This window comes from Penicillium antarcticum, assembly GCF_028974205.1.
Source record: "Penicillium antarcticum strain IBT 31339 chromosome Unknown utg000005l_segment0_segment0, whole genome shotgun sequence".
Classification (NCBI taxonomy): Eukaryota; Fungi; Ascomycota; class Eurotiomycetes; order Eurotiales; family Aspergillaceae; genus Penicillium; species Penicillium antarcticum.
Genome location: NW_026695303.1, coordinates 802,805 through 830,382, shown reverse-complemented (window position 1 = coordinate 830,382; position 27,578 = coordinate 802,805). Strand labels below are relative to the sequence as shown.

The following is a 27,578-nucleotide window of genomic DNA, read 5'->3' as shown; positions in this document are numbered from 1 at the left end:
TATGAAAACAGACAAAACACGACTCGTTTTCGAACAATTGTCTAATATCTGGAAATGAAAGAGTAAGAACAAGAAAACAGACCAACGAGACAGAAAGTCCGAAATTAAAGCGACAAAATATTAGACTCGAAAGCCACATGCTGATACTGCGTGAACTCCATAATCTCATGCAAGAATTTACCCCGATGCTCCAAAGCCTCATCCAAAGTAAGCGGCATATCCCCCTTAGACGTCCTATTTTCAAGGGCAAGCTTGGACATCGAATTCTTAAGCTCCTCATCCGACGACTCCATACTCATAGTCCAGTCCAAGCGCTGCGGCGGAACGTTGGCAGTAGAGATAATCCGGATGTTGGGATCGACCAGGAAGAATACGACGGCACGGCCATGGCCAGGCTTCGTCTTGTCTTTCAGTTCGAACCGCGTGAACTTATGTTGAATGGTGCTTGGGTACATGATTGTTCGGCCAGGACAGGCGCGGATCAGGCCAGGACATTGGATAGCTGGCTCACCGTTCTCTAGGCCGAAGACTTGGCGCAGCCAGACGAAGTCGTTTGGGTCATGCTCTACCTCTGACAGTGAGTCTGTTTCGGCGATGTTACGGAATTCCATCGTGGCGTCTCCGATGTTGTCGTGCTCATAAGTGAGGAATGCGGAGGCGCAGATATGTTCGTTCTGGGGGTCCGTTGTTAGTATCAGATGCATTGGTGGTGCTGGCGTGGATTGGAAGCCCGTTTTTGATACTTACCATTTGACCCTCGACGTGCCAGTCTGTCTCGAAATGCGGATCATCTGGGGTGAGATCACAGCCAATTAGACGGGTGATGACTTGCAGTCCTCGGTCTTTGTAGTCGCGGACAAGATCAACGCCTCGTTCAATTCGAACAGGAGCAGGTAGATCCTCGGGCAGCTTGTCCATCATCCAAGGAGGAACGGCCCAAGGAATAAATTTGCCTGCATCGGGTTGAATAGCGCGAATGTTCTCCATTCTCCATATTTCGTTTCGCTCGTCGAATTCGCTTTGTGCCTCCTTGGGACCTATCAGGGGTGCCTGTGTCGCAACCTCCTTCGAAATAGGATAATATTCCGCCTTGTGATATTCGATGCGGGCACGCGCATGGAGCTGGTCTTTCAGGGGGGTCAACGTTGCATTCCATTGAGGGATGATGTTGTTGAAACACTCCTCAAGAAGCTCGTATATGTTGCGGTGCTTGACCGGGTGAAGATTGTTGATATAAGTGGCTATATGCCATCGCTTATCTTCACGGTATTCCCAGTCTGTAGGGAGGATCTGGTAGTTGCGGCTGTAGGGATGGACTTTGATATCTGCCCGGGAGAGCACTCGCCAGGCGATATCCTCTCTGGTAATTCCGGTCTCCTTTGGGACGGGTATAATCTCGCCCTGACCGGCGTGCTCAATGGCATTCTCAAGTGTGATCGTCCTGTCTGTAAGAATACGACTTTTCCCGTAAACAAGAGGGTACAGTGCCATGGCGATAAAGTCTCGCTGTTTCTTCAAGAATCCCGGGTGAAAGAATTTCAACTCTGGCTGGTCATATTCTAGAATCTTGATCTGGGTCCTGAGATTCTCAACCAGTGAGTCCGACATATTCGTGTCAGATTTGGTGACATCGCCATTGTGCAGAGCAACAACATCTGTGGTTTCGTAGATCATCGCCTTGAACTCCAGCTCGTCGATTATCCATTCTGCCATGCACAGCGTGATATCTCTACCACAGCTCATGGCATCCTTTTTCCACTGCTCCTGGATGGCAGGATCAAAAACCTATAGCTATAGTTTAGCAGGACAAAGAAAGCAACAGGAGTTTGAGATGCCCACCTTTTTCCACCACTCATCGATATCAGTCAGATCTTCCAGAACACCCAACATGGCAATTTCTCGGAGCGTCAAGATAGGCAGACTGTATAATGTTTTAGCATGGGTCACATTTGAAAGTTCGTTCACTCACTCCACATAGCCTGCTTCGATGTCCCGATCATCCAGTGCAGATGGAAACAGACTCCGACTGTGAACGCCATAGATGTTCTTCTCGCTGGGGGCATAATCTAATGGCAGGCCAAACCCTGGAAGTTTGAGGCGAGAGTCTTCGAGTTTCGAGGAGCTGAGAAAGGCCGCCTCATTCGCCTTGTGTTGGACCATTGCGGTAGAAGGTAAACAAGACCGGTGTATTTCTTCTTGGTAGAAAAGTTGAATAGTTTCCGCTGTCAGACTGGATAATTAAATCTATAGCAGGTGGAGATACTAGAAAGCCGTGGTCAAAATGAGAATGCAGATCACATCATGTAGAGGGAAACATTTAATGATGCATGGGTGTCGTCCTCACCACTCGTACCCGCATGTCCAAAAAGGAAGAACGGAAGTTCCTTCCGACCTTTCAGTAGATCTGTGCCATTATGAAAGTCACAAGTGCCATGGGCCAACCAAAATAGAGTCATGATGATCTAAGAATCCAAAGGTTATGGCATCAGGAAACCGCGTATGGAATCTAACTGCAGCGTTCAAGGATTGAACATATATGAAGAGCCATAAGTCTTGGATGTAATCATAACTATCCCCAACAGAAACGAATCGTGTGAAAATAAAGATCAACCCGAAATCAAAGGACCCAAATGCTCTTTGACAATACCCCAGTACCGATCCGGATCAACCTTCATATGCGCAACATGAGCCGAACCCTTGAACAATTCACGACGAACCACCCAACCATGCGCCTCCGCCTCCACAGCATGAGACTCCGTGTCCCGCCAGTCAACCAACTCATCAGTATCTGAGTAAATGTAACAGCGAGTGAGGGCCTTCTCCGGATTAGCCGCCTGCATCAAAGACGTATCATTGATCACCTTCCGAGCAAGGGAGATCGGATCCAGAGAAACAGAGAAGACATGAACCAGCTTAAAGAAAACCAAGAGAGCAAAAAGCATAGCTTTTCCCAGCAAGCGCAAGATCCACATCCTCGGAAGCGCATAAGAGAAGGCCTTCAGCCCAGATCGCAACGTTGACTTTCCTGGTGCACTATCCAGAATCATAGAAGAGATAGGTAGCGATGTCCCCATAATGTCGTTCCAGGCTTGGAGTAGACCGGTGATATTGGATAATCCTCCATTAGAGAACATGTGCATGTAGACCGGGTTCTCAGGGGCCACAAAGGTACGCATTGCTTCCACGGCCGGTGCCATGCGGGCCCGCTGACTCTGGGACGAGCGAAACATGAAATCATTTGAGGAGCTCCGGACAAAGATGATTCGAGCTGTTGGTACCATGCGTCTATATTCGGCCACGTATTTGGCCAGGGCACGTGGGGGTGCATTCATCCAGAATGCAATGAGTATGATTGGTCGAGTGGCTTGGTTTGTTTCTGGGTCTTGGATGTAGACCGAGGGGGCCAGCCTCGCAAATGGAGCCAGTGGATCTATTGTAACCATGATGTATGTGTTTCGACGTCCTCGTGGGCAAAGCAAATATTGCAGTGGGGGGCCGATCCCCAGACTTGCCAAGTGCCGAGGCACTAGTGGAAGTATAGCGATGGAAGTGAAGTAGAGGTAGTTTTATAAGAAGGTTCTTTTGCCACGTTTGCTGAGACACGCAGGTAATGGGATTTTAGGAACTCCCGTCACAGGTTTTAGGACATGGCCGACTATCAACTTAGTGGGGGATATGCTCACTGCATGAAGTGATGGCTCAGCGGATGATTCAGCATTTTGTGATATATATGACTTTCCTCAAGATAGCAACTTAGACACTTCGCTTTTGAACCAGCCTTACATATTCTCCTCTCCTATAGTCCTACTACCCCCAGTGGCCGACCTATTCGCAGATAGACAGGCAGGATCGGGTCTCTCTACGGGCTCCCCTCTTTCAATACGTGTTTAGGGCTATTTGAATCCTAGAAAACCCGCTCAAACATCGCCGGAGAAATGGTCTTGCGAGAGCATCGGGAGTCTACAAGACACATGAAGGTAAAACAGTGTGTTACAAGGCCATTGTATGTATTTGTGAGAGAACGCCGAAAAGAGATACCTCCTTAAACGCCAGGACCTTGCTGTATCATAAACGAGATCCCCACCGCATAATCTAGTTTCCCCCTGTATGGACGTCCGGAGATATGATGATGGAGAACATACATTGCAGCAATTAGCGCAACGTGCGACCCTGGGATTTCTTGCTGCTTTCCTTGCCCTTTGAGCTCCCAGCTTCGCTTCCCGATGTGGGGGTTTCCGAACCAAGATCCTTTCGCTTCCCCCGCAATGTCTGACCAATTCCTTGGAATTTGGGCTGGTCTTCTTGGACGACCATTCCGTTCTCGTCACGCTTCTTGACGGGTTTGATGGTGTAGCCGAAGAAGAGCTGGTTGGGTGGGAGTCGAAGCGGCTGTGGGCCGTTGAGTCTGCGGGCAGGAGGAGGATGTTGAGGATTCGAAGCACCGGGAGTAGGAGTCGAAGGGTTGGGGGTTGGGGCTTTACTGCCCTTCTTTGCGTTCAGACGCTGACCCCCGGACAGGAAATTGGAGGACGCCGCGCGGGCACCCGCTGCTGCCTCGGTGGCCTCGGGAGCAATGGCGGTGTAGTTGATTGATTGTGCCATGGTGCCATGAGGATGCACTAATCCACCGGGTGGAAGCTTTCCACCGATCACGCTGCCTGGTGTGCTTGTTCCACTGGTCTTCTGCGGTTCTTCATATCCCACCGGAGCGGCGAAGTCGACCTCCAGGTCTGTCTCTAGTACAGAAACCGCACACTTAGACCCGGATGGCTTTGTCTCTAGCACCGCCATCTCGTAGACCTGATCATTGTATGCGAAAGTGAAGACATCTCCTTTGGTAAGACATGAAAAATTGCGGAAGGCGTTTTCGAGTACGGCCTTCGGATCACTGATATCGAGGAAGGAGGTGGACTGTGCTTGAAGCTTGATGAATTGTCCCGGGGGAAGGTCGGTCGATTTGATTTGGAGAAGGTCGCCAGGCTCCAACAGTAATGTTTGCATCAGCTGTAGAGGACGAGTCTTAGTACGGGTCAGGGTCCATGAGGGGTATAGCCTCACTTACCCAGAACGGCAAGTAAATCTTTCCCTCCTCAGCGATAAATTCCAGGACACCAGCATGTGTCATCCTCTCCTTTGCTCCATTGTGAAGCTCGAACATCATCGGGTAGGTAATGTGGAGGCGAGTAAGCTTGTCCAATGCGCTTGGGGGCATGATGACCTTGCCGCCATGATTCACATTCTCTCTTTCAGGACCAGGGAGCATCGCCACTGGATAGCAGCGGTAGTATTCGTCGAAACGGCGAGCTGCTGCGCCGGGACGCATCATGCCGGCACTTAGAACTCCGTCCATAGGGTCGTCGGACCAGTAGTCAGGTCGGAACTGGGTTGATTAGAAGTGTTTAGAGAGTAAGAGGAGGTCGAAAGCTAAGTGGCTCACCATGGTGAATAATATATGTCGAAGTGTAGTGAACAAAGTGCCGTTTACTTGACGGCGATCCAGTGACGCAAGTTCGCTCCGCTACGATTTTCCGCTCCGACCCCAGACGCGGAAAGCACCTTTCTGAACGCCGTGCGACGGAGCTTCCTTTTTACGTCTTTTTGTGAGAATAACATATCCTGCACATCATGTCTAGCTCACTACCGCGCCCCAAACGCGCCGGTGAGGATCTCGCTCATTTTCAATACGATGCCGTTGGCGAGGAAGCTTCAGAAAACAAAAAGCCACGCTTCGACCTGCGTAATCCCTCGTCACTTGCTGCGGATGCGCAAGAAGACGATGCGATTCTAGATGCCGATGAGATTGGCCGACGTGGCCAGCAAATACGACGCAAAGCGATCAACCTCGACGGCTACGACTCGGACAGCGACAATGAAGGCTTCTCTGGTCGCGGAGAAGAGAAATCAAAGCGCAAACAAGAGAAGCAAGATGCCGATGATGACGACATGTTCGCCGAGCTTCAAGAAGACTTTGGCGAGGAGGAGGTCGACGGCGACGAAGTTTTGAACAAGAACAAGAAGAATGTTCGTTTCCTGCGTGATGACGAGATTGAGGGACAGGTCGCTTCTTCGAAGGGTGGCGGAGCTCTCAATGTGGATCTGAGCAAGGGCGCAGATCAGATGGCTGATGAAAACGAGTCCAGCGACAGCGAGGTTGGGGAGGAAGAGCGTGCGCGAGTTGACGAAGATGTTGATGAGGAACTTGGCGCTGGCGCGAAGAAAAAGCATGCGCCTCTACTTGATGCCTTTAACATGCAAAATGAACAGGAGGAAGGTCGATTCGATGACCAAGGCAACTATGTTCGCAAGGCAGCAGATGCGGACGCGAAATACGACAATTGGCTGGATGACGTTTCGAAGAAAGATATCAGAGCGGCAAAGGCGGCTGCCGACAAGCGTGACGCAGAGCGCAAAGAGAAGGATCGAATGGACGACAGCGTTTTGACATCGGATGCCCTCAAGACTATTATCACACATCTCGAACGCGGTGAAACTACACTTGAAGCATTGGCCCGACTAGGCAAAGGTCTTCGCCGGAAGCCTAAGTGGCAGAACAAGAAGAACAAGAAAAAGGACACGGTTGAAGATACTGAAATGGCGGACGAGAACCCCGAAGAAGTAGCCCGCAAGCAGGCAATTGATGCTATTACTGGCGCCGCCGATATCTTGATGGGCCGGGGCCAGGTCGAGATCTATGATACCGAGCGTGAAATGCTCACTCGTCAATATCGCAATGAGACAGGCGAACAATGGGTCGACCCTCCCTCCGAGTCAGGGAATGGGGAGACAGAGCAAGGGCCCACCATGTGGGAATATCGCTGGTCTGATGCTCGAGATGGAGGGGAAGCCCATGGTCCTTATGAAAGTGCCATGATGGACTCATGGAACAGTGCAGGCTACTTTGGCGCGGGTGTCGAGTTCCGCCGCGTCGGCGACACAGGGCCATGGAGTAGCACTGTTACCTTTGTCTAATCTGACCATCTGCGCCAGCCAATTTAATCTGGCTACATGTACGAACATATACCTTGGAATGAAAAATTAATGTCAGGGCTCTCAAAAGAGGACCTTAATTCAATTCCGCAGGCCAAATCACCTCAACAAGCGCCAGTCCTATCATACATCGTTTGATGTGACAAATGAAAGCAAAAAACAAGTAACTCGAAATCCAGTGTAAGTGTAGTTTTTACCCAATAGCCCCAATACCGCACATGCACATGAAACGCAGTTATCGCATTACTACGAAAGTTCCATAGCATCACCATTAGCACCGGCATTGAGGTTAACATTGCCCTGGTCGCCGATAAAGCGCTGCTCATATTGGTTGATGAACTTCACGCTGCGAGCCGGGTCGTAGAACAAACGGAAGCTGCGCTGCACGTCATCAACACTGACTTCCTTCGCCTTGCGTTTTTGGGTCAAGAGGTGAGAAGTAGTGATGATGTTGCTGGCATAGCGCAAGTTGGACTCCTGTCCGATCTTGGTGAGAAGAGCCAAAGCATCAGGCGAGATATCAATTTCTTCTTCCTGGGCTCTGATAGCGAGAATTTGACGGATCTCGTCGCCTGAGTACATCTGTGTGCTAACAATGACCACACGATCAAGGAAATCAAGGGGCAAGCCGTGAGGGGAGGTGTATGTGGTTCCGCGAATACGTGCCTGGCCGCGGTTGCTGGCCATGATGACGATAGGGGCCAATTCTGCCTCGAGGGCACGGTTGATGTATGAGTAGCACTCAATATCGAGCATGTGGACTTCATCGATGAACAGGACACCAGGAATAATCTCGGCCTTGCCCTCTTCCTTCCATTCAGCCACCTTGGTGTTAATTTGGTCCCGAACTTCGCTCCGGATCTCGCCTGTGTCGCCGGAGAACAGGGCCAGGAAGCCTTGTGAACGCGAGTTGATAACATCAATCTCGTGGAGGCTGACGGTGTGGACAATCTCCTTGCGAACCTGGAGCTCGCCTTCGGGGCACTGGACAAACTTGGTGTCGGCACCCATGGCATCGTAGTCGCGAGAGCGGGCGTATGAGCGGCCGAGCTTGGTGATCTTGCCGGACGACTTGTCGATCGAAATCACGTCTCCTGCCATGACCCGTTCCTTGGTCATAGAATCAATCATCTTTGTTCCCATATCGTAAATTGTTTCCATATCGGTGGTCTTGATTGTAAGCTTTCCTTGTTTATTGCCCTGCAGAGGTCAGTATCTAATGCCAATGATTCTCTGGAAATGTTTCTTACTCCGGTGACGCTGCGGTCAATTTGGATCTCCACGACTTCACCTTCGATGATTTCACTTTCTTCTTTAATGCGCACGCCAATGGACTTCCGGAACGCCTGGGTCAAGGCTTCTGTCTTGGACATTTCCATCGAGAAGATTTCGGAGGAAGCGAGCATGGTAAAAGGAACATCTGGACCAAGAGACTGTGCCATGCCCATTGCAATTGCCGTCTTTCCCGTGCTAGGAGGTCCCGCGATCAGAACCGCGCGTCCAGCAATCTTGCCTTCCTTAACCATCTGCAAAATCACCGCCGCGGCCTTCCGAGCCTTTTCCTGACCCACAAGGCCTTGCGATGATGTGCGAGGCTGTAAAGTATCCACATCGACACCGAGACCTCTGATATGTGAATGGGCGGCGATGAGGTTCAATCCGCGGAGCTCCTTGCTCTCTGCGACGGTCGAGATTGGCTGGTTTGAAGTTAGTAGCTGGGGAAATATCATTACAGAATTGTAACTCACGACAGCCATTTTGGTATTGGTCCAAGGCAAAACCTTTCTCTGACAGCAAAACTTTGTTTGATAATTGCGATAGAGCTCCAGAAAAGCAAGAGAAGAGAGAGAGGCAAGGCAGATCACGGACCGGAGTGCTCAGTTACCGCCCGGCAGAATAATTTACCAAAGAAAATGGAACTTCAGTTTGACCTCTAAATAAGCATCGTAACATTTGAAATCGTTTTAGAAGCGGCACATATCACTTTTCGCTTGCTCACTCGAGCTTTCCGCTGCGGCTATATTCAACTTAACCCCCAACTCCTTTCCACTATCACCTACTAGCCCCCACTTTTTCTCATCAACGACACGACTTGGCGTGCTCTACGCGTCCCAATACCTCGATTTGCGCTCCTCGTCCTTATATCTGCAATTTTAGAGCGGACTTTGCGAGTGATACTGGTCAGGGGTGAAGCTCTGGGTCGAGAAGAGCTCGTGGTCGAGCAGCCAAATCCATACGCCACCTGACATTCTGAATACAATGCGCATGTTCTCTGCTACTTTTCAGGGAACATGGCCAACAGAATGGACACCGACTCTCCACGGCCTAGAGGCGGAGCAGGTGGTAGGCCAGGCTATGATAGCTACAGGCCCATCAATCCAGCACCCGCTCCAACGAAAGATCCTCGCCAGAGGCCGATGTCAAGACCGAATTCAAGACCGAATTCGCGACCACCACCTTCCGCCTCGCTTCCCTACAAAGCACCGGTGATTCCCACTTTGGCTGATCCATCAGATGCTTCTCCGATCTCTACAAATTCCGCTCTATCCACACCAGTCACAAAGAATGCCCCGGCCCCTGCTCCTGCCCCAAATCGGCCCACGCAGGACAATCCTCCGCCAAGTCCCCGGGTAGCTGTGTCGCTCTTGGATGTGATCAACTCTGTGATCAAAGCTGAGAAATGTCAACAAGAGATAGACAGACTTGAGAAGGAGATACCGACACTCGAACGTAATGTTCAAAAAGCCAAACAGTCCCAAGCCTTCTCTGGTGCCATCACATTGTACCAGCAACAGCTGGACACGGCAAACTATGAGTTGTCAAAGCAGACCACTATGTTCGACCAACACCGGCTAGTGTCAAGCAAAGCCGAGGAAATTTTACTCAGTCAGTGGTTTCAGCCTGAGATCAAAAGGACCTCAGAAAAAATGGAGAAGATGGAGTCACAAATACAGGAAATAAAAACTCAAGCGATGCGATCTCCCTCTACATCAAGTATTTCGGACGATAAAATGAAGGCGATCAACTACAACTTTTCAAAGCTTCGAGAAACCGATACCTCGACAACCAATAACGTCACCAACATCGAAGGGAGATTAAAAACAGTCGAAGCCGCACTCCCAACAATTCAAAGAAAGCCCGAGGCCCCCGCTGGAACGATGGAAATTCGTTTGCAAAGGCTAGAAAATTTGACACAGACGCACTCCAGCCGATTAGGTCACATCGACGTTTCCAACGCCAAACCCTACAAGGATCTTTGCGCGGACGTTTCCGAGCTTCAAGACAACGTCTCCAGGTTCGAGGGCAATGTCGCCAGGCTCCAGGGGATTGTTTCTACAATCGAAAGAAATCATTCCAAGCTCGACAGCGGCTTGAAAGTGGTCGACAAGAAACACCAAGACAAGCTCTCTGATGTGAACATCGAGTTCAAAAAAGCCAACAATGAGCTAAGCGGGAGGGTGTTTCCCCTTGAGCGCGCAGTGACACTTCTCAAATCCCAACCACGCTCCGCCAGCAGTGGCCCACTTTCTGGATCATCTGAAGCTTCCTCGTCCTTTATGAATCACAGATTGACCTCCTTGGAGCAAGAAGTCCAGGCACAAGGAACCTCCATCCAGCTGCAAGAAAATAAAATCCAAGGGATCATCACAATCCACAGGAATGCACAAGACGAGTATTTCGCGGAGCTGGAGAACATGAACAAGTCTATCGAATCGCTAGAAGATGGACACGAGAAAACCAAAAAAGATGCGCCAGCTGAGTATTTTGCAGAGCTGGAGAAAGTGAAAAACTCCATCGAAATGTTAAAAGACGATCACGAGAAGACCAAAGAAGATGTGGTCAAGATTGATCGTCGAAGCGAGAGTCTGATCCACAAACTGGGAACCATTTATTCCAGCATTGATTCAATTCGCAACTCCCACACAAGCTTTGGCGACAGGATTTCGCTGCTTCAAACCGAGTTGAATGATCATCGCAGTTCTTGCCTAGGTTCAATCGAAGCACTTGAGAAAAAGTTGGACAATTATCGCAGTGCTTCTGCAGGCTCTATCGAGGGAATCGAGAAGAATCTGGACAATTATCGCGCTGCTTCCGCAGGGTCTATCGAGGGAATTGAGCAAAAGTTGGACAACACTCGCAGTCAATTAATGGCGTCCGTTGACAAAGTACGAGGTGATATGACTACATACTGTAACAATTGCTCGGCGACGGTTAACCGGTTCTGGAGTGACTTGGACACAGCTTCGAAGCGCATGGACTCAATGGCACCAGCTCTCGAGGAGGCGAAAAAGTGCAACGAGCTTCTGACAACTCATAGCGTTTCCCTTCGATCGCTCGAGATGCGTTGGTCAAACATCACTACCGGTGACTTGGTCAAGTCCATGTCGGATGCTATGCTTGAAATGGGTCCCTTGGTCAACCTCAATCAAAGAATTCAATTGCATGTGACCGAGACCAAAAAGAGATTTGCCGCTCTCACGGCAGATCTTGCTCAAGCGCAGCAGGCATCACAGTTGTCTCCTGCAGAAAGAACTGCACTAGGAGCATACCCATGGATGATGGACAGGGTGAAAGCCCTTCTTCAACGGGACGATCCAATGCATTCAACTATCGCTACCCTTTCCAAACTTCAAAGTGATTTAGCCGCTTTACGACAGCAATCGCAGTTATCGTCTGAAGACAAAAATGCATTGGCAGAGTTTCCAAAGCTGTCGGGGATTTTGAACGGTCTCTCCGAACGTGTCGAGCTCATGCAGAGCACTTTCAATCAACACACTCCTAGCTTACAAAAGCTCCTGCAGGAAATGAGTCATTTGTCCAACAAAGTAACAGCCAACGAGGAGATGATTTATAGTGTTGATGCCAAATTCGATGACCTGGACCACCCAGAGCTCTCTGCGGAACTCGTTGATTCCGTGAAAAAGATTGACCCATTGATCGCTACGGTTGATGAACACATCTTGCAGTTGGAACAATTAAAAAACGATGTTGCCGAGTTTCACAGGGCAGAGGCTGCGCGGTCAAGTGCGGGTTTACAGGATCTAACAGATGTCCACACACGATTAGCAGACCTGGAAGCCAATATTCCAGAGCTCGGAGACATCCCAGGTCTGCTCGTAGAAGCGGAAAGCTCCAAGTTACGGGATGATATGCTTGAACACCGCTTGGCGGAGCTGGGATCTAAGGCTGAGGGAATAGGACACCAGCTTGCAGAGCTCGCAGCCACTAAGATTCTTACTGAGGAAATGAGGGACCAACTAGATTTCCTAGCTTCTAAAATTGCAGCGCTTGAGAACCAATGCCATACCATCGAAGACGAAGGTATCAAGTTGACAGATGACCAATTCAAGCGCTTGCGGGAACGGCTGACCGGAGAGCCGATTCAAACCATGCTGCATCGTCTTCGAAAAGCTGAAGATGTCATCAGAGACGTTCTCGTCAATACTGGCGGTAATGCTGGCCCCCAGCCAGAGGTGCGCGTTCTCGGAGGGGCGTCAAGGACCAACACCTCCAGCCAAGCCCAAGTCACCAAAAGCTCGGTCCCAACGTTAGGGGTTCATATACCAGTCAGTTCACCTTCTGTTCGCAAGGACGGAACGCGTTCTAGTCAACTGCCTGGAACTCCTGCCCAATCGACTCCAAAGCCCGGCTTATCATCTGGGGCGTCAAGCAGCTCAAAGAGTCAGGCCTCGTCATATAAAAAGCCCGCAAACCAGCAAGTTCAATCATTGAAAGCGGACAAACGACGTCATTCTATTGGAACGCCCTTAGTCGATGAAATAACCACGCCAGCCCCTTCCTCTGCTGGTGCTTCACCGGCACCTAGTAGTTCTTCGACCCTTAGCAAGAAGGAGAGGAAAGAGACGAGGGCCAAGAGGAAGGCGGAAAGAGAGGCGGATAGAGAAAGCAAAGAAAGCTCAGAGACAAAGCCAAACAAGAAAAAGATCAAGTCTGAGGACCAGTCCTAAGCTAGGGGCTCGTCCTTTGATTTTTCACTTTCACCGCCTCCCCCCTTGCTGACGTGGATGTGTAACCGACCACGCGATGCAGCAACCGGTCGGGGTCTCGGGGTTCAAGAGCAGGAATCAGCTTTGCGCATTTCTCAGGCTGGGCTATTTGATCAATAATTTCCTTGTTTATTGAAGATACCTCTATGGAGCCTGGAATCCCACTAGGCTAATTAATGTACATTTAAGCACCTATCTATCTGGACCACCAAAGTCTGCTTCTTATACCCCCGGTTAAACCTGTTCCAAAAACTTCACGACAGCTTTTCCCACCATGTTAGCAGATATTGCGGAATTCCAGAACCTATAGGGGCTTACCTTGTCTGAAAGCTTCAGGATTCTCAGAAATAAGCCAGTGGCCAGCTTCCACGTCGGCGATTTGCGCATTGGGGAAGAACTTCTTAATAGTCGGCACTGTATCGTCGGAAACGTACTTGGATCTAGTTCCGCGGACGAACAGCGTTGGGCCGTCGTACTTAAGGTTGTCTGATTCCGTGAAGGGGAAATCGGCCATGTGGTCGAGAGAACCCCCGATCACCGATAGTGGGACGCGGAACTTGAGCGTGTTGTCTTCTTCTGAGCGGACTAGGTTGGTGAGAAGGAATTGACGGATAGGGAGGGACTGGGGGATGTAAGCACTAAATATTGACTGAACTGGGCCTGGATACTAGAAGCTCACGGGCTCTATTATATAGGGAATAGTCATACCTCTTCGTAGTCTTCAAGAATCTTGTTGGCATCAGATTGCTTGGAGACCTTCGCGGCCTCAACCTTTTGCATGCCACGAACATATTTGGGGAAGTCGCTCTTTAATGCGGCATTTACAGGGGCATTGTCCACGGGAATCAAAGCTGAGACTAGGCCGGGTGACTGTAAGGCAACTGCCATTGCAGCTTTGGCGCCCCTGTGTTGCTTATCAGTGCCAAGGAACAGATAACTTGAAATGCGAACGCATATTTTTCGAAGTTGGTTGAAAGATGGAGCAACGTCACGTACATGGAGTGCCCAATCAGAACACACTTGTCCAGCTTCTGCCGCTGGATGAACTCCTTGACATCTTCGGCCATGACGCTATAGTTGTGCTCCGGAGCATGGAAAGTCTGTCCATGATTCCGCAGGTCCTAATCCAGGTGTATTAATATTCATCGGTAATGCTCTTCATGTCCCCCGGAGACAAGATACTCGCACGGGAAACTCACCAAGGCAAAAATCTGGCATTTCAGATCCCGTGCCAGAGCCCTAGAATACATGTAAGAATGTTTCTCATTTCAAACCGGGCAGGCATATTACACACTTTCCGATACTCCGGTTATTCTGTTTCGAACCAAATAGCCCGTGGAGGATTAGGATCGGGTTTCGGACGGCTTGGCCGCTTTCCGGGCCAAACACTTGATATGCCAGCTCCGACTGCAGCACTCGGGCCGTGGAAAAGGCCCGGAAGCTTGACATGCCTCGTGCAGCTGTCCGAATGGAGAACATGGTGTCAAGAATCGGAATAGATCAAGGAGTGGTGGTTGATATCGCGATGAAGATCGGGAAAACAATCTGCGATGACTAATCATATTAGTGTCGCCGCGGCTCCGGAGTCGGGAATGGGTGTCTGGGCACTTCAGTTGGACTGTTGAATACCTGACGATTATTGGTTGAATCGGAGTATTTTCCGTTACTGTATTCTGTGGAAATATGTACAGGTCACGTATTCAATCTGGGAATGTGTTGATCTCTTTTATTTCGCTTGGCTTGGCAGCGATAATCTGATCTAGAAAGCCTCCAATTGATATGATGAGAGTTATTCTATGGTGGGAGAGTCGGGGAAAACATCCTTCAAAGGCTTAGGTTGAAGCCTATCACGTTTGATTACAAATCCACATATATCTGGGGAAGACGCGGGGTGTGTAACCGAATGACGATGACTTCATCTCACTTGGTGTATGCACTCTTTTCAGAGCCCTGTGAATAAAGGACGCCCGTAAAACCCAGAGTATTTCCTTTTCTTCTTCTGGCGAGGATCAAACAAAATAATCGCTCGCCATGGCTGATCAACCAGAACCATACAGAATTTCTATTTCCGATGATAGCCTCAAGGACCTTCAGCAACGTCTAGCACTGGCTAAAATTCCAAGCCAGCTGGAATCGTCAGATGGAGATCCCTGGAGCTCTGGAACTCCGGCTAATGAGGTACAACGTCTGATAGACTACTGGAAGGCCGGCTTTGACTGGCGGAAGGCAGAGGCCAAGCTGAATGAGCTGCCTCAATATCGAACGCAAATCGAAGTCGAGGGGTTTGGTAGCTTGGATATTCACTGTAAGTTGTTTCACTCATCGCGGTGATATCATGTCGAATGCTCACAGGGCCATCTTGCAGATGTCCATCAAATCAGCCCAAACAGGAACGCAATCCCGTTACTATTCAGTCATGGATGTCAGTGGAATTCTCATATCTCTCACATTTGAATGTCAGTCGGCAGTAAGTCTGACAATTTTTACAGGGCCAGGATCATTCATCGAAGTTTCTAAACTCCTCCCGTTGTTGAACGGTGATGAAAATAACCCCGCATTCCATGTTGTGGCACCATCTCTGCCGAACTTTGGCTTCTCTTCAGGAGTAACTCGCCGAGGATTTGGATTGGCGCAATATGCTGAAGTTCTACACAAGCTTATGGTCAAGCTTGGTTATGAGCAGTATGGTAAGGTCCCGCGGAAAATGACCTGCCCAACACATCTTCGCTCCGTGCTAACTCAAAACACAAATAGTAACTCAAGGAGGAGACTGGGGATTTTGGATTACAAGAGCCATAGGCTTTCTCTACCCAGAGCACTGCAAAGCCTCACACATAAACATGGTCTTAGCCAAGCCTCCTCGGTTCACAGAAAACCCATGGCTAGCCCTGCAACACTCACTCCTGCCATACAGTGAACGTGAGACAAAAGGGTTTAAACGGTCTGCATGGTTCGAACGCTCGGGATTCGGTTACAATCTCTTGCAAAGTACCAAGCCGCAAACAATTGGCGCCGCACTCGAAGATAGTCCTGTCGCCTTGGTATCCTGGATCTACGAGAAGCTCCACGATTGGACAGATTCATACCCCTGGACCGACGACGAGATTCTGACTTGGATATCAATCTACTGGTTCTCAACTGCGGGTCCGGCGGCTAGCGTTCGTATATACTATGAAACTATGCATACCGGGTGGGCTCAGGGCGGTTCATATGAGAGATTGGTTGAGTATATTCCGCATGTGAAGTTGGGCATTGCCCATCTTCCTCGTGAGATATCGATTGTGCCTTTGACTTGGGCCGCCGGGTTGGGACCCGTCGTTCGGCAGAGTGAACATGCTGATGGTGGTCATTTTGCTGCTTGGGAGGTACCTGAGACTATCGTTCAGGACTTGCGGGCTATGTTTAGCGAGTATGGTCCATGCTACCAGGTTGTTTCAGGACAGGGTGGCTATTAGTCTGGGAGTCACATCTTTGATATCTTCAAACGGGCTGAGGAATATAACAGGGGATAGACGATCTAAAGACGAAGATTCACGAATGCAATGTTTCACAAGGGCTTAATGGTATCACATGACCGTAGAACCAGTCATACTCTATTGAAACATAGACAGGTGTGGATATATACATCAATCATATAGCTTAAGCCTCTAGCTGTCCAGCAGCACAGGAACCTTCTCACACAGATATTCAACAATAGCATCAGGACCACGCTCAACCTGCAAACCCTCAGGAATAGCGTGCAGCTTGATATCGGGACGAACGGACTTAGCAATGGCGTGGATCTGCTGAGCCTCTTCGGCGCTCCACATGGATGCGCTGAACTATTCGCGCCGTTAGCATCTGGCGGCCCTCGGCAATTCCGAAGACAACATACCAAGACCTCGGGGTTGTGCTGCTTGACCTTGGCCTCGACCTCTTCGATCTCTATGCCGGGAGTTAGTCGATTGACTTGATTTCATATAGCTGTTCAATGCTTACTCTCGCAGTTGTCGACGTGGATGATGGTGTATCGGTCGCTCAATGCCTCGGCGACGCGGCCGATAAGGCGCTTCGCGCGCTCGGGCGCAGTGTTAACAGTGACGAGGTGGAAAGGACCCTTGGGGACAGACATTGTGAAATACGGATATAGATGTTTGAAGTTAAGAACAGCGACATCCGCGGGGTTTTATTCAAAGCTCCCACCTCGCCACATCCCCACAAAATGTGGGAGTAGCCCCTCCGGCTTTTCCAACGGGCCAGAGATACTCCGCTATCGGTCTAAACTCCGACTACATATTATATTGTCTGGGGGTTCTGGGGTTTCGCTCCTCCAACTCAATCAAACATGTCTAAGATCGCCTCTACCTTTTCGCGTGAGTACTCTGAACCCATTGGCTCCTAGCAATTCTAAAGCGAACAGGCCTGGTGCGCTTCATCCCCAAGTCGAACTCCTCCAAGATCCTGATCGGCGAACCCGTCGACCCCAAGTTGGATGTCGGCCTCGCTCTTTACCAGGGACAGGAGGTTTCCGTGCGCCCATTCTCTGGCAGCTCAGTCTTGAACCCGGGAAAGGTTACCGAAACGACCGAGACCATTGATCGCATTCTGTCCCCTCTGGCGCAAGCCGAAGTTGGAACTATTCGCTGCATTGGCCTGAATGTGAGTGGCAATGTATATCCAAGACCAGAAGCAAGACTCTAATATATGCGCTAGTATGTCTCCCATGCCAAGGAGATGTCCCTACCAATCCCGGAGGTGCCAACATTGTTCATGAAGCCCTCCAGCTCTCTGGCCGATCCCTGGCCTGCGCCAACTATTCTGCCTAAGATTACGCAGCAGGACAACACCGGTGACTACGAGTCTGAGATGGTTATTGTCATTGGCCGCGATGCCAAGGACGTGCCCGAGTCCGAGGCCCTTGACTATGTCCTGGGTTACACAGCTGCCAACGACGTTTCAAGTCGGACTTTCCAGATGAACCAGAGCCAGTGGTCTTTCTCCAAGGGCTTTGACGGCGCATGCCCAATTGGTATGTTGAATGCTTGCATGGTCTTAGTTGGGATATTTGACTGACTCAATCTCTATAGGTCCTGTGCTCGTCTCCGCTGCTCTCATCCCTGATGCTAGCAAGCTCCAGATTCGCGGCCTTAAGAGCGGCCGTGTCATGCAGGACTGCCCTCTGACGTATGTTATATTTAGTCCCTTCCTTTGGTTTTCTGACAAGGGAAGAACTAACCATCACCATTTTTACAGTGACCTCATCTTCAGCGTTCCCCAATTGATCAGCTTCCTCTCCCAGGGCACTACTCTGCCTGCCGGTACCATCATTCTCACCGGCACTCCTCCTGGTGTTGGCGCAGCCAAGAACCCCAAGGAGTTCATCAAGGCTGGCGATGAATTCGCCGTCGAGCTGCTTCCTCACGTTGGAACGCTCATCAACAAGATCGAGCACCAGTAACGACTCCATAATAAATAAAATTGAATATGAGCCCTTGATGCAGTATTCTCTTTCCTATATTCTAGCTCTAGAATGCCCAATGCGAAAATATCGTACTATCCCACAGCTGTCAATCCGTTAAAGCGAATTGATGCAGCTGCACTGTAGCTATCATGCAAAGTCCATGCACAGCAATAGACTGAAAATGTCGACACTGCATGTCCACCCAGTCCCCACAGCCATCGGAACCAAGCACGATCACTAGACCTGGACCGCTTGGATCCCTAACATATCACACAAGGGGTGCATGTTCCTGAAAACGACGACTCAAAAATGCATCTCGAATCTGCCTGGGAGCTTTGACCAATCACAGAGCTCAACGGGATATGACTTCTTCCCTGGGCGGAATATGTCTATCCCGCCTCGTCATATCTTGGCATTTTGGTCGGGTTGGAAAGGGGTGGAAGTGCTCTACATGACTTTTTGTGTATTGTTGGAGGGATATTCATTGGTTCGTTAAGAACAGTTTATCAGAATTTTTTTTTTTTTTTTTGAGTTGTGCTCCTAGTTCTCATTTTAAATAAAAGTAAAGTGTCAGAAATGGTATAGAGATCTATAGCAATAGCTTCAATGTCTAAGTATACCGTAGCTGAATGCCTAGCACTCACTCTATACAGTAAGACTAGAGAATCCAAAACACTTAGCCCGCAATTGCAAGCCGAAGTCATGACCCGGTTGTTGCACGACAACCCGCGATGGCTCCATTCCAGCGCTAAAGGACAAGGCCGGGTCGGCGTCCCGAGCTCTCTCCCGGCGAACTTCCGTAGGGAGTAGATTTCTTAAAAGACGGACTGCGGCTGTTTCTTTTCGCTGGCTGTTTTTGCATATTTTCACAGTTACTTTTCGTATTTTCGTTGCTTTCCTTCTTTTTTACTTCTATGCTTCTTTCACGTGGGTGTTGAAAGGGCTCAATCAGAGTTTTATACACCGACTCTCTATACATCACATCCCATCCCACCAAGAAAGGTCTAGAAGCGGTTTTGATTTTGATGATCTGACTACAGTGCTTGATGCATTGTCTTGCTAATGACTACGATGCCTTCGATCTTTGCTGCAAATGCTGTTGAAATGGAAATGCTCAATGATTATGCGTCAATCTATATACAATCCCGAGCGGCAGTGCCGTGTCCGAAGCCGAGTCTAGTCTAACGCACCGAACCCCGAACCCGAATATTCCATCGTGTCAACCGATCGTCTTAATCAAAAGGAACAAGATCGCTTCACGTCTAAACAATAGACAACAAAATAAAAACCGATTCCGATTCCGATCCCGCTGTCTATTCGTCGCTACGCCACACCCGACCCCGCCAGTGCAGGAAAATAGTCGGGATGACACTGACAACAACGATCATCGCCGCAGCAATACCAGCACTGGCAGCGATGCCGACAGTCTCGAACATAGGAGAGAACCTACTCGATGGTTAGCCACCATGCCGCAACACAAGTCCAAACGACTGGAGGGATAGAACACATACCAGAAAGGACCCAGGAAACCCCAGATCTGGCGCACAAACGTGACAAATACACCAATGCTAGCCGCCTCTTGTGGGAAGCAGTCAATAGCATATGTGACCATGACAGTCGTGACAAGCTGGTTACCGACAGCGCTAATAGCGGTCCCAATGATGGGGGTCACATTCCAATGACCAGTCTTGGCCTCCTGCGTGCAAACCAGGAAGACAATCACACCGATGATGGTCAAGGCGAAACCGAAGTAGCTGAGCCAAAGGCGAAACTCAGGCTCGGCCTTGCGATCGATTCGGCGGGCACGACGGCTCATCCAGAAGTCGGAGAGGACACCACCCATCTGCTCGCCGATTACGGAGCCGATGATTACACCCAAGAATTGGAGGCCGAGTTGCTCGGCGTTCAACTCGAACTTTTCTTGCAACAGTTGGGGCACCTCGACTGTTGTGAGGATGCTGCCGAAGAGGAAGATCATTGCGTATGCGCAGGATGGGATTAGGATTGAGGGGTGGCGAGCCATTGTTAGTGGGCGCACAAACTCGTACAATGTGAATGGTGTTGGATCGATGCGTCGCAGGGACAAGTATTCGATCTTGAAGGCTGATTTCTCGTTGTCGATGCCGCTGCCTAGGTAGCGGGTCTCTGGGCCGAAGATGAGATACAGGATGAATTGGCCACCGTTGATCTTGGTTTTGTTAGCTAAGGAACAGATGTGTGGCTTCTATGAAAGTTTGATTTACCATTGCGAGGATCCAGTAGATCCAGTGGTATCCGGCACGGTAGGTGACGAAACCGAAGATGAAAGGTCCGATGGGGACACCCAAGGTGATCATCAGAGTCCAGACACCCATATAACGGGCACGGTCTTTCTTGAAGGTCGTTTCCATCACGACTGCACTGCCGATGGCGGAAGCAGGAGAAATGAAAAAGGCCACCAGGGCACGGCACGCAGCGAGGGAGGCATAGGTGGTGCTCTTCGCACAACCAATATTACAGACGAGACTGCAAATAAGAGAAAGGAGAAAAATGGGACGGCGTCCAAACCGGTTGGACAATGGTTTCCAGAAAAGAGGAGCACCTCCAAGGATGGCAATTTGCAGAGAAGTCAAGTAACTGGCGTTTTGCAGGCCAACACCCAGTTCTTCGGCAATCGTGGAATAAGCAGGAATGATGGCAGCGGCGGTAAAAGTGCCCATGCAAGCGTGGAATGCCACAAGGATCAAATTCATCATTTTCTATATATTGACGCATCAGTCTCAGTTGGATACATTCTCCTAGATCTCTTGCTGGACGATCTGAGATCTCGTAACTGGGAATCAGGACTCACCTTCCACTCAGGCCAGTTGTAAGGGTCAGCTGCGCCCATGCCAGGAATAGGGTCGAGATCTAATGTGCCATGGCGTTCCATCAGATAATCACGATGGGCCTTGGGAAGACGAGCAGCCACGGACTCCCCGTAAGTTGCTGCCCTGTCATGTCCGGCGCTCTCTACAAGATCAATGTCGGTTTTGCCGCCAGCCTCTTCGACCTCATCTTGGCCATCTCGGCGAGATGAGGACGGTTGCAATTCCAAAGAAGTCATGTTGATCTCGTTCCCCGATCAAAATAGGGATCAGACAAGCAGTCGACGACCCCAAATGGATTGAATTTATGGCAAATGGGTTGGAAAGTGGCGAGTTGAGGATCGTCAGGATAGTCAGAGGGGGTGTGTTGAAGTATGCACCAAGCCCAGAACTGAAGTATAAGGGATGAAACGGAAAGTGACGGGGAATAATGCTGGCATGGGGATCTTTCAAAAAGGCGAATTGGTAAAATCCTCCCGGGTGAGTGTGCACAGCCAAGCCGCTAAGCCCACGGACAATACCCCAGGGTACATCTCCGACTGACCCGACTCCGGCTTCGTGGAGAATATGCGGAGGCTTTGCGCGGGGGGAACTCGGCGAGTCACAATGCCGCGAGATGCAATGCCTTGTCAGACAAATTAGTAAAGCCCACCATGGCACTTGAGCACGGCTAGCCGAAGGGGCTTGTCGCTATACAAAACGGCATCCTTCCCGAGCCAAGTACCGAAAAACACTAGCTTTGACGTCTTGGCGGAGCGTCCTCGGGACTGCGAACTCCATATCTTCTCGCTTTTCCCACTGGGATTCCTGAGTTCGCGAATGGGTTCCCAATTTTGCCATCGGGACGTCTTCTGTTCCTGGGGTAGCCGCTCTCCGTCGGTACTTAGGTCTGTCTGCAAGCCGCGCAACGGGTGTGGACCCCATAATATCTTTGGTTTTACTTCTTGTGGCAATAATTTTGCCGGGTTACAGAGTCAAATCACGAGACAGCAGTCTTTGGGAGATCAATTGGCTCCATAATGTCATTTTCTTGCCTCGGGAACGCACTCGAGGTCAGTTCTGGCAAAGAATGACCAACTATGGAACTGGGGGGTGCCCTTGCTCGGCCACGATACGTGTACCAAACAGAGCAACAGCCTTAGTGGCAAACATTACAAGTTTGCTGACGGACACGTCCTCACTGACTTTGATCGGGTCAACATCGGCTGCTCAATTGAAGTATATCCCGATATGCGTAGCCGAAGTGGAAATTAGTCGGCAACTTCCGACAAGCATGCAAGTTCCACCAGCATTGACGCAAGGATCTGTTGCTTATCTTCGGCATTTTATGCCCCTACAGTTCCCTTCTCCAGCCCTGGAGACAGGTGGAGAAAGGAGGCGAATGCTATACACACGGCCTCGGGTGTATTTCCACATACACGGGACGTTTCACGCTTCTTGTGACACAAATTTTGCGATCCACGTTGAGTTCTATAGATCTAGGCAAGGTATCTATGTGCCTGCAAGGAGACAGTCTGAAATATGACTGCATATCCCAACAATGTAACAGTTGTAATCCTCCAAATGTTATTTCCGGTGCTCGCATAAGCGTTCGCCACACCCCACAATTGCCTCTCCACAATTTCAGCTTCCTCCTTACAACTAAGAACATGGCGTCTATAGCGATGATACCGTCCGCAGCAGGTATCAAGAAGCTGGTGTGTCGAGTGTGTCAAAAGGGCTTCTCGAAAGCTGAACATTTGAGGGTAAGTTCTCATTGTTGAATATCCAGACTTCCCCACGCAAGAGGGGACTGTCTGCGCCATGTAATGCCAGAGCTAACGCGTGCCTGCAGAGACATGAGCGATGCCGTATGTGATCCGTTCTAATAATACCAGCTGAAACCGGATTTGATCCTGGCTCAAGCTCCGAAATGAATATCCATCCGGCTGACCGGGAGACCTAGATACGGGTTCTAAACCATATGTCTGCAAGGATTGTCGGAGGCCTTTTGCCCGGCAAGATGCCCTTACTCGGCATGAGAAGCTGCATACTCGGCCTATGAATACAAAGGATGACCCTTCGCCGCCACCATTGTCTACTCAGCTGCAGCCGCCGTCAATTGATTCTCTTGCATCTTGGGACACGAACAGCGCTTCTACTACTGATCCTGCATCAACCTCGGCGACCAGTCAGTCGTTGGACGAGGTCGCTTCGGGGCATGACATGAACAATGTCGCATCCGAGTTGGACTTCGCATTGGTCTGGCCTGATTCAGAGAATTTGTTTCAGAGCTTGATGTCCTCCAACACGACCGATCAATGGCAGATGCCTCTTGGGACGTTGCCTTTCCCACCTGTAGTGCAGGATATCAATGGAATGAACTTTGGTTCTCCTAGTTCCTTTGATGACAGGAGTTCTTCTGTTGGAGCAATACCATCCGGGGGTGGTCATCAGGCAGTGCGAGATGTTACTGAAATGGTGACTAGTTCAGTAAGTTCAACTTATTCCTCTTGACAGACAATGAAGCTGGTAAAAATGCCTCGTCGACATTTGAATCAATCGGGTGGAGTACTGGATTACTGGAACCCTGAGACTAACATGAACCCTCAGTCATCAATCGTCACCGCCGCTGTCAAGGCTACATCCATCACCTCGGTCTTCCTCGACGAATGCCTCCACATGTTCTTCGTCCGGTTCATTCCGACGTTTCCGATCCTACACCGCGCTACATTCGTATTTCGAGAATGTACTCAGGCACTTCTTCTCAACGCTATCGCTATCGGGTCTTTATACCTCGGCCCCAAGGATTCGGTAGCCAAGGGCGAGGCATTGTGGCGTTTAGCACATACTGCCGTTGCAACGTCTTGGCAGTCCCTCATCACCCACAGCGGTCCCTATGATGCTTGCAAGGGCGTCCAGCTAATGATCACGGCTCTATTGGGTCAGATATATGGAGCGTTGTCCAAGAACCGGGCGATCCGAACTACCAGCCAAGTCTTCCGCCCATTGGGCTTCTTCTGGGCAAGACACTGCGGCATGTACGACAGCCCGGCTTATTCCATGGACAACTTGCCCTCTGTGGATGCTCCTATGGCAGAAAAAGAGCATCAGTGGCGGATTTGGTCTGCCCGTGAGATCCAACAACGCGCCCTGCTAGCCTACTATGTGTTGGATGGTCTCGTCGCTCAGATGTCCGGCGACGGGGCTTCCGCTCGACATGTGGCCAATTCATTGAGACTCCCCAGCAGCGAAGAAGCCTTCGATGCAGCCACTGCCGATGAATGGCTGGCTCACCTACATAGCCAAACACCGGACCAGACCTCGTTCAGAGTGATCTTCCGCTCGTTGTTCCCACCAATCGGCAGCTTCCGTCCATTGGATTACCATTTCTCTGCCGTTGCGTTGCGAGTGGTTCTCGAAGGACTTCAGTCCCTAATTTCGGACAGCGACGATAGCGAACTGGCCGTTGGGGTACCCGGGCAATCCGATGTCCGGCGCGCCCTCGCTCAAGTCCACGAAACAATCTCTATGAGTATCCACTTCACAGCCGCTGAGAGACTCGAGCTACTACTACGCTGGCATACCGTCTGCCTTGACACGATGATCAATTCAACCCTACTATCCCGACACGTCTGCTCCCGCTATAATATCCCACAACATGTCTCAGGCGGCTGCCGAACCGTCCACCCAGGCTTCGATCTCGCCCAATGGGCCAATTCAGAAGATGCGCGCCGAGCCGCTCTCCACGCTGTCGCCATCCAAGACATTGTCGAACAACTACCACGAGGCCGTGCCCACGTAATACACATGCCAAGCTCGTTGTTCGCAGCCGCTACAATCTATGTGGTTCTGTCGCTTGCAGGCGTTGCTACCGTCAATCTGCCTCGTAGTATCGTGTGGCAGGATGCCTTACTATCCCACGCTGACCTGAACTTGGGTCCGGAGGATATGCGACCCCGATCCGGCTCAGAGACAAGGCGTTTCGTTGAGAGTGATCATGGTGCCGAGGTGCTTGCGACCGGTGCTAAGAGAAACCTACTATATGAGCTCAATTCCATGCAGAAGCTGTTCCGTTGCTTGTCTTCGCAATGGGGCATTGCGCATGATATGGAGGACATTGTTGCGCAGTGGATTCAGCTGTGTCATTAGTCGAAATCGAGCTGGACTCACTTTTCGATGGTCTGGTGGTCTTGCTGGTCATGGTCGGCATTCTTCTTGGTAATTAGGGAATCTTTCATAGCAAGAATTCCATTTTAACCCAAAGGGACTCGAACAAGAATTGCGATAGTTCCAAATCCAAGATGTGTAGTCAATTTAGCCTTCTAAACACGTGGTACAGATCATGCACGTCAGCCCTATTGCTGTACCCGTGGCCTTATTTCCCATCAGACTCATAAAAGCTCAAGACTCGAAAAAAGCCCAACATATCTAAAAAGCCTACTTGCGGCCGACCCTTACATCTGAGGACTCTGTATCCCAATCACGTGTCAAACGCGAAATTCACGCGTCGCCTCCCGGAGCGCGTCCAGCGCGCTCCAATCCAATAGCATTCCTCCCAGACGGTGGCAGACGGTGGGTCTAATCTCGATCTATAAAACCCTGGACACTTGAGCTGCAAAACAGCGTCCCCATCTATGGCAGTCTCCCAATAATATCCCCATGATTTCACAGACGAGACCAACCCCAGTCTGAATAAAAGTGCGAATGGCACCCCCGCAGATCCCGATTCCACCATTGGGCCTTGCCACAGCGCGAGGAGCTTTACTCCTTGATATCAGAGTCGACCATGCTCTCCCAGGAACGCGTGGCAAGCAATTGACTGCGGCGCAAGAAGCCGTCCTCTGGACTCTCTATTTGCAGCATGATCCCTTCCCCCTCGAAACCAAATTGCCTGGCAAAAGATTTTGGATGGATCTTGCGGTGAAGTTTCAAGAGCGGACTGGGCGTTCGTACTCGTGGTTGTCTGTTAAGCGGCGGGTTGTGGCTTTGCTTATTGCTCGTGGGATTCCGGTGGAATGGCGTTCTCGACCAACGAGGTTGCCGATGCTGGAGGCTGGATCGCCGGAGGCTGCGGTGCAGTCTGGTAGAGGGTTGTCCCATGATGGTTTTGGAGGGGAGAGATCGGTACCTGAATTTGGCACTGTTTGTGAAGAGCATAGTGAGAATAAAGCTCTTGATACTCCGTGCTTGTCGCAGAGGGCGACAATCAATCAGAGACTGGAACAGCTTCAAAGCTCCCAGGTCAAAACAAAGTCCGCGCCCACGCCCGAGAAACGAACTGGATCTGTTCGTGAAGAACATAAAGATCTTGATGAATCGCAAGTTTCACGGCGATCGACGTTCAGTCAGAGAATTGTACAGCTCCAGAGCTCCAGAGTCAAGCCAAAGACCACATCCACATCCAATAAAAGCACGAAGACTGTTAGTGACTGGATCAAAAAGAACAACTCGACCTCGCTTCCAGACAAGGTTGGTAATGACGCAGAGCCCAGACTTGGTTCCCAGAGCCCTTGTCCCGTACAATTCAGATCATTCTCAATTACCAAATCCCGGGCTCAATCACGATCTCCCCAATTCAACGGACATCCCGTATACCGCACTGGATCACCAGATTTGAATGGAAGGATGGAGCATCGCTCTAAACGACTACAGGATCAGTTAGCCTCTGCTTGGACTCCACGGACTGAATCGAGAAAACGGAAATTTCCTGACATACCAAGACATGACTTGTCCTGTCGCAATGATCCGCATGTTGTAGTTCAGAAGTGCCGCAGTCCACTTAAATCAAACAGTGCCCATGAATCCTTTGAGGATATTCACCCGCTGTCTCACAAAAATGGCTCTGAATCTCCGCACAAAGCAATGAGTGGACAGCCTGATATCGATTCAAGTTCATCGGATGATGAAGATAACTTGCCGGAAACGCCCGTTCGGATTGTGAGAAGGTGCCGTGAAGCTAAGTAGGTTGCGATATGTTCTGGTAATTTATCCTGGGGGGACTGCATCGCGTAATCGGTGGTAGCTGTGGATCTGTGGTCGAGTGTCTGGAAGAGGTCTTGTCAGAAAGATGAATCTGGCTCTGGCGCCAGATCACATGTCGCATCTTCCCATTTGTTTGCTTCTTCTTCTTCTTCTTCTTCTTCTTCTTTTTCTTTGTCACGATACCCCCATAGTGATATTGTTTCTCTGTATTTTTCTTGAATAACGTCCGATGTTTAATTTGTTTGTGTCAGCATGTGTTTTTACAATTGTACTCTCAGTTTCCACAGTGAGCGTTTCAAGTAGTATGACGTTCTGGATACCTAGGTTAAGGAA

The 27,578-nt window shown here is 50.1% G+C and overlaps 13 protein-coding genes across 13 annotated transcripts; 6 read left to right on the top strand and 7 right to left on the bottom strand.

The window, feature by feature from the left end:
- Positions 1-104: 104 nt before the first annotated feature.
- On the bottom strand, positions 105-2,160 carry N7508_004974 (DUF4246 domain-containing protein; the record flags this gene model as incomplete). The annotated part of the gene is made up of 4 exons (XM_058463040.1): positions 105-674; positions 748-1,785; positions 1,840-1,921; positions 1,970-2,160. 4 exons carry the CDS (start codon positions 2,158-2,160, stop codon positions 105-107), a joined length of 1,881 nt encoding a protein of 626 aa, XP_058319518.1.
- A 446-nt stretch (positions 2,161-2,606) lies between these two features.
- N7508_004973 (TMEM53 family protein) lies at positions 2,607-3,443 on the bottom strand (the record flags this gene model as incomplete). The annotated part of the gene is made up of 1 exon (XM_058463039.1): positions 2,607-3,443. One exon carries the CDS (start codon positions 3,441-3,443, stop codon positions 2,607-2,609), a length of 837 nt encoding a protein of 278 aa, XP_058319517.1.
- A 709-nt stretch (positions 3,444-4,152) lies between these two features.
- On the bottom strand, positions 4,153-5,440 carry N7508_004972 (polyubiquitin-binding protein UFD1; the record flags this gene model as incomplete). The annotated part of the gene is made up of 3 exons (XM_058463038.1): positions 4,153-5,004; positions 5,063-5,380; positions 5,438-5,440. The coding sequence occupies 3 exons, from the start codon at positions 5,438-5,440 to the stop codon at positions 4,153-4,155; spliced, it is 1,173 nt and encodes a 390-aa protein (XP_058319516.1).
- Positions 5,441-5,625: 185 nt separating this feature from the next.
- N7508_004971 (GYF domain-containing protein) lies at positions 5,626-6,969 on the top strand (the record flags this gene model as incomplete). Its single annotated transcript, XM_058463037.1, has 1 exon — positions 5,626-6,969. One exon carries the CDS (start codon positions 5,626-5,628, stop codon positions 6,967-6,969), a length of 1,344 nt encoding a protein of 447 aa, XP_058319515.1.
- Positions 6,970-7,233: 264 nt separating this feature from the next.
- rvb2 (RuvB family ATP-dependent DNA helicase reptin) lies at positions 7,234-8,744 on the bottom strand (the record flags this gene model as incomplete). Its single annotated transcript, XM_058463036.1, has 3 exons — positions 7,234-8,187; positions 8,238-8,684; positions 8,736-8,744. The coding sequence occupies 3 exons, from the start codon at positions 8,742-8,744 to the stop codon at positions 7,234-7,236; spliced, it is 1,410 nt and encodes a 469-aa protein (XP_058319514.1).
- A 534-nt stretch (positions 8,745-9,278) lies between these two features.
- N7508_004969 (uncharacterized protein) lies at positions 9,279-12,956 on the top strand (the record flags this gene model as incomplete). Its single annotated transcript, XM_058463035.1, has 1 exon — positions 9,279-12,956. One exon carries the CDS (start codon positions 9,279-9,281, stop codon positions 12,954-12,956), a length of 3,678 nt encoding a protein of 1,225 aa, XP_058319513.1.
- A 273-nt stretch (positions 12,957-13,229) lies between these two features.
- N7508_004968 (uncharacterized protein) lies at positions 13,230-14,474 on the bottom strand (the record flags this gene model as incomplete). Its single annotated transcript, XM_058463034.1, has 6 exons — positions 13,230-13,258; positions 13,314-13,617; positions 13,704-13,899; positions 13,992-14,116; positions 14,195-14,234; positions 14,290-14,474. The coding sequence occupies 6 exons, from the start codon at positions 14,472-14,474 to the stop codon at positions 13,230-13,232; spliced, it is 879 nt and encodes a 292-aa protein (XP_058319512.1).
- A 552-nt stretch (positions 14,475-15,026) lies between these two features.
- Positions 15,027-16,450, top strand: N7508_004967 (epoxide hydrolase family protein; the record flags this gene model as incomplete). Its single annotated transcript, XM_058463033.1, has 3 exons — positions 15,027-15,300; positions 15,485-15,682; positions 15,750-16,450. The coding sequence occupies 3 exons, from the start codon at positions 15,027-15,029 to the stop codon at positions 16,448-16,450; spliced, it is 1,173 nt and encodes a 390-aa protein (XP_058319511.1).
- Positions 16,451-16,642: 192 nt separating this feature from the next.
- Positions 16,643-17,106, bottom strand: N7508_004966 (uncharacterized protein; the record flags this gene model as incomplete). Its single annotated transcript, XM_058463032.1, has 3 exons — positions 16,643-16,816; positions 16,870-16,919; positions 16,974-17,106. 3 exons carry the CDS (start codon positions 17,104-17,106, stop codon positions 16,643-16,645), a joined length of 357 nt encoding a protein of 118 aa, XP_058319510.1.
- Positions 17,107-17,319: 213 nt separating this feature from the next.
- N7508_004965 (fumarylacetoacetate hydrolase family protein) lies at positions 17,320-18,432 on the top strand (the record flags this gene model as incomplete). The annotated part of the gene is made up of 5 exons (XM_058463031.1): positions 17,320-17,347; positions 17,395-17,633; positions 17,688-18,003; positions 18,062-18,158; positions 18,228-18,432. The coding sequence occupies 5 exons, from the start codon at positions 17,320-17,322 to the stop codon at positions 18,430-18,432; spliced, it is 885 nt and encodes a 294-aa protein (XP_058319509.1).
- A 1,316-nt stretch (positions 18,433-19,748) lies between these two features.
- Positions 19,749-21,520, bottom strand: N7508_004964 (uncharacterized protein; the record flags this gene model as incomplete). Its single annotated transcript, XM_058463030.1, has 4 exons — positions 19,749-19,881; positions 19,947-20,623; positions 20,679-21,173; positions 21,266-21,520. 4 exons carry the CDS (start codon positions 21,518-21,520, stop codon positions 19,749-19,751), a joined length of 1,560 nt encoding a protein of 519 aa, XP_058319508.1.
- A 1,311-nt stretch (positions 21,521-22,831) lies between these two features.
- N7508_004963 (uncharacterized protein) lies at positions 22,832-25,412 on the top strand (the record flags this gene model as incomplete). The annotated part of the gene is made up of 4 exons (XM_058463029.1): positions 22,832-23,026; positions 23,116-23,131; positions 23,227-23,753; positions 23,874-25,412. Coding segments are annotated over 4 exons (2,277 nt in total), but the record flags the coding sequence as incomplete, so codon positions are not given.
- A 555-nt stretch (positions 25,413-25,967) lies between these two features.
- On the top strand, positions 25,968-27,227 carry N7508_004962 (uncharacterized protein; the record flags this gene model as incomplete). Its single annotated transcript, XM_058463028.1, has 1 exon — positions 25,968-27,227. One exon carries the CDS (start codon positions 25,968-25,970, stop codon positions 27,225-27,227), a length of 1,260 nt encoding a protein of 419 aa, XP_058319506.1.
- Positions 27,228-27,578: the final 351 nt, after the last annotated feature.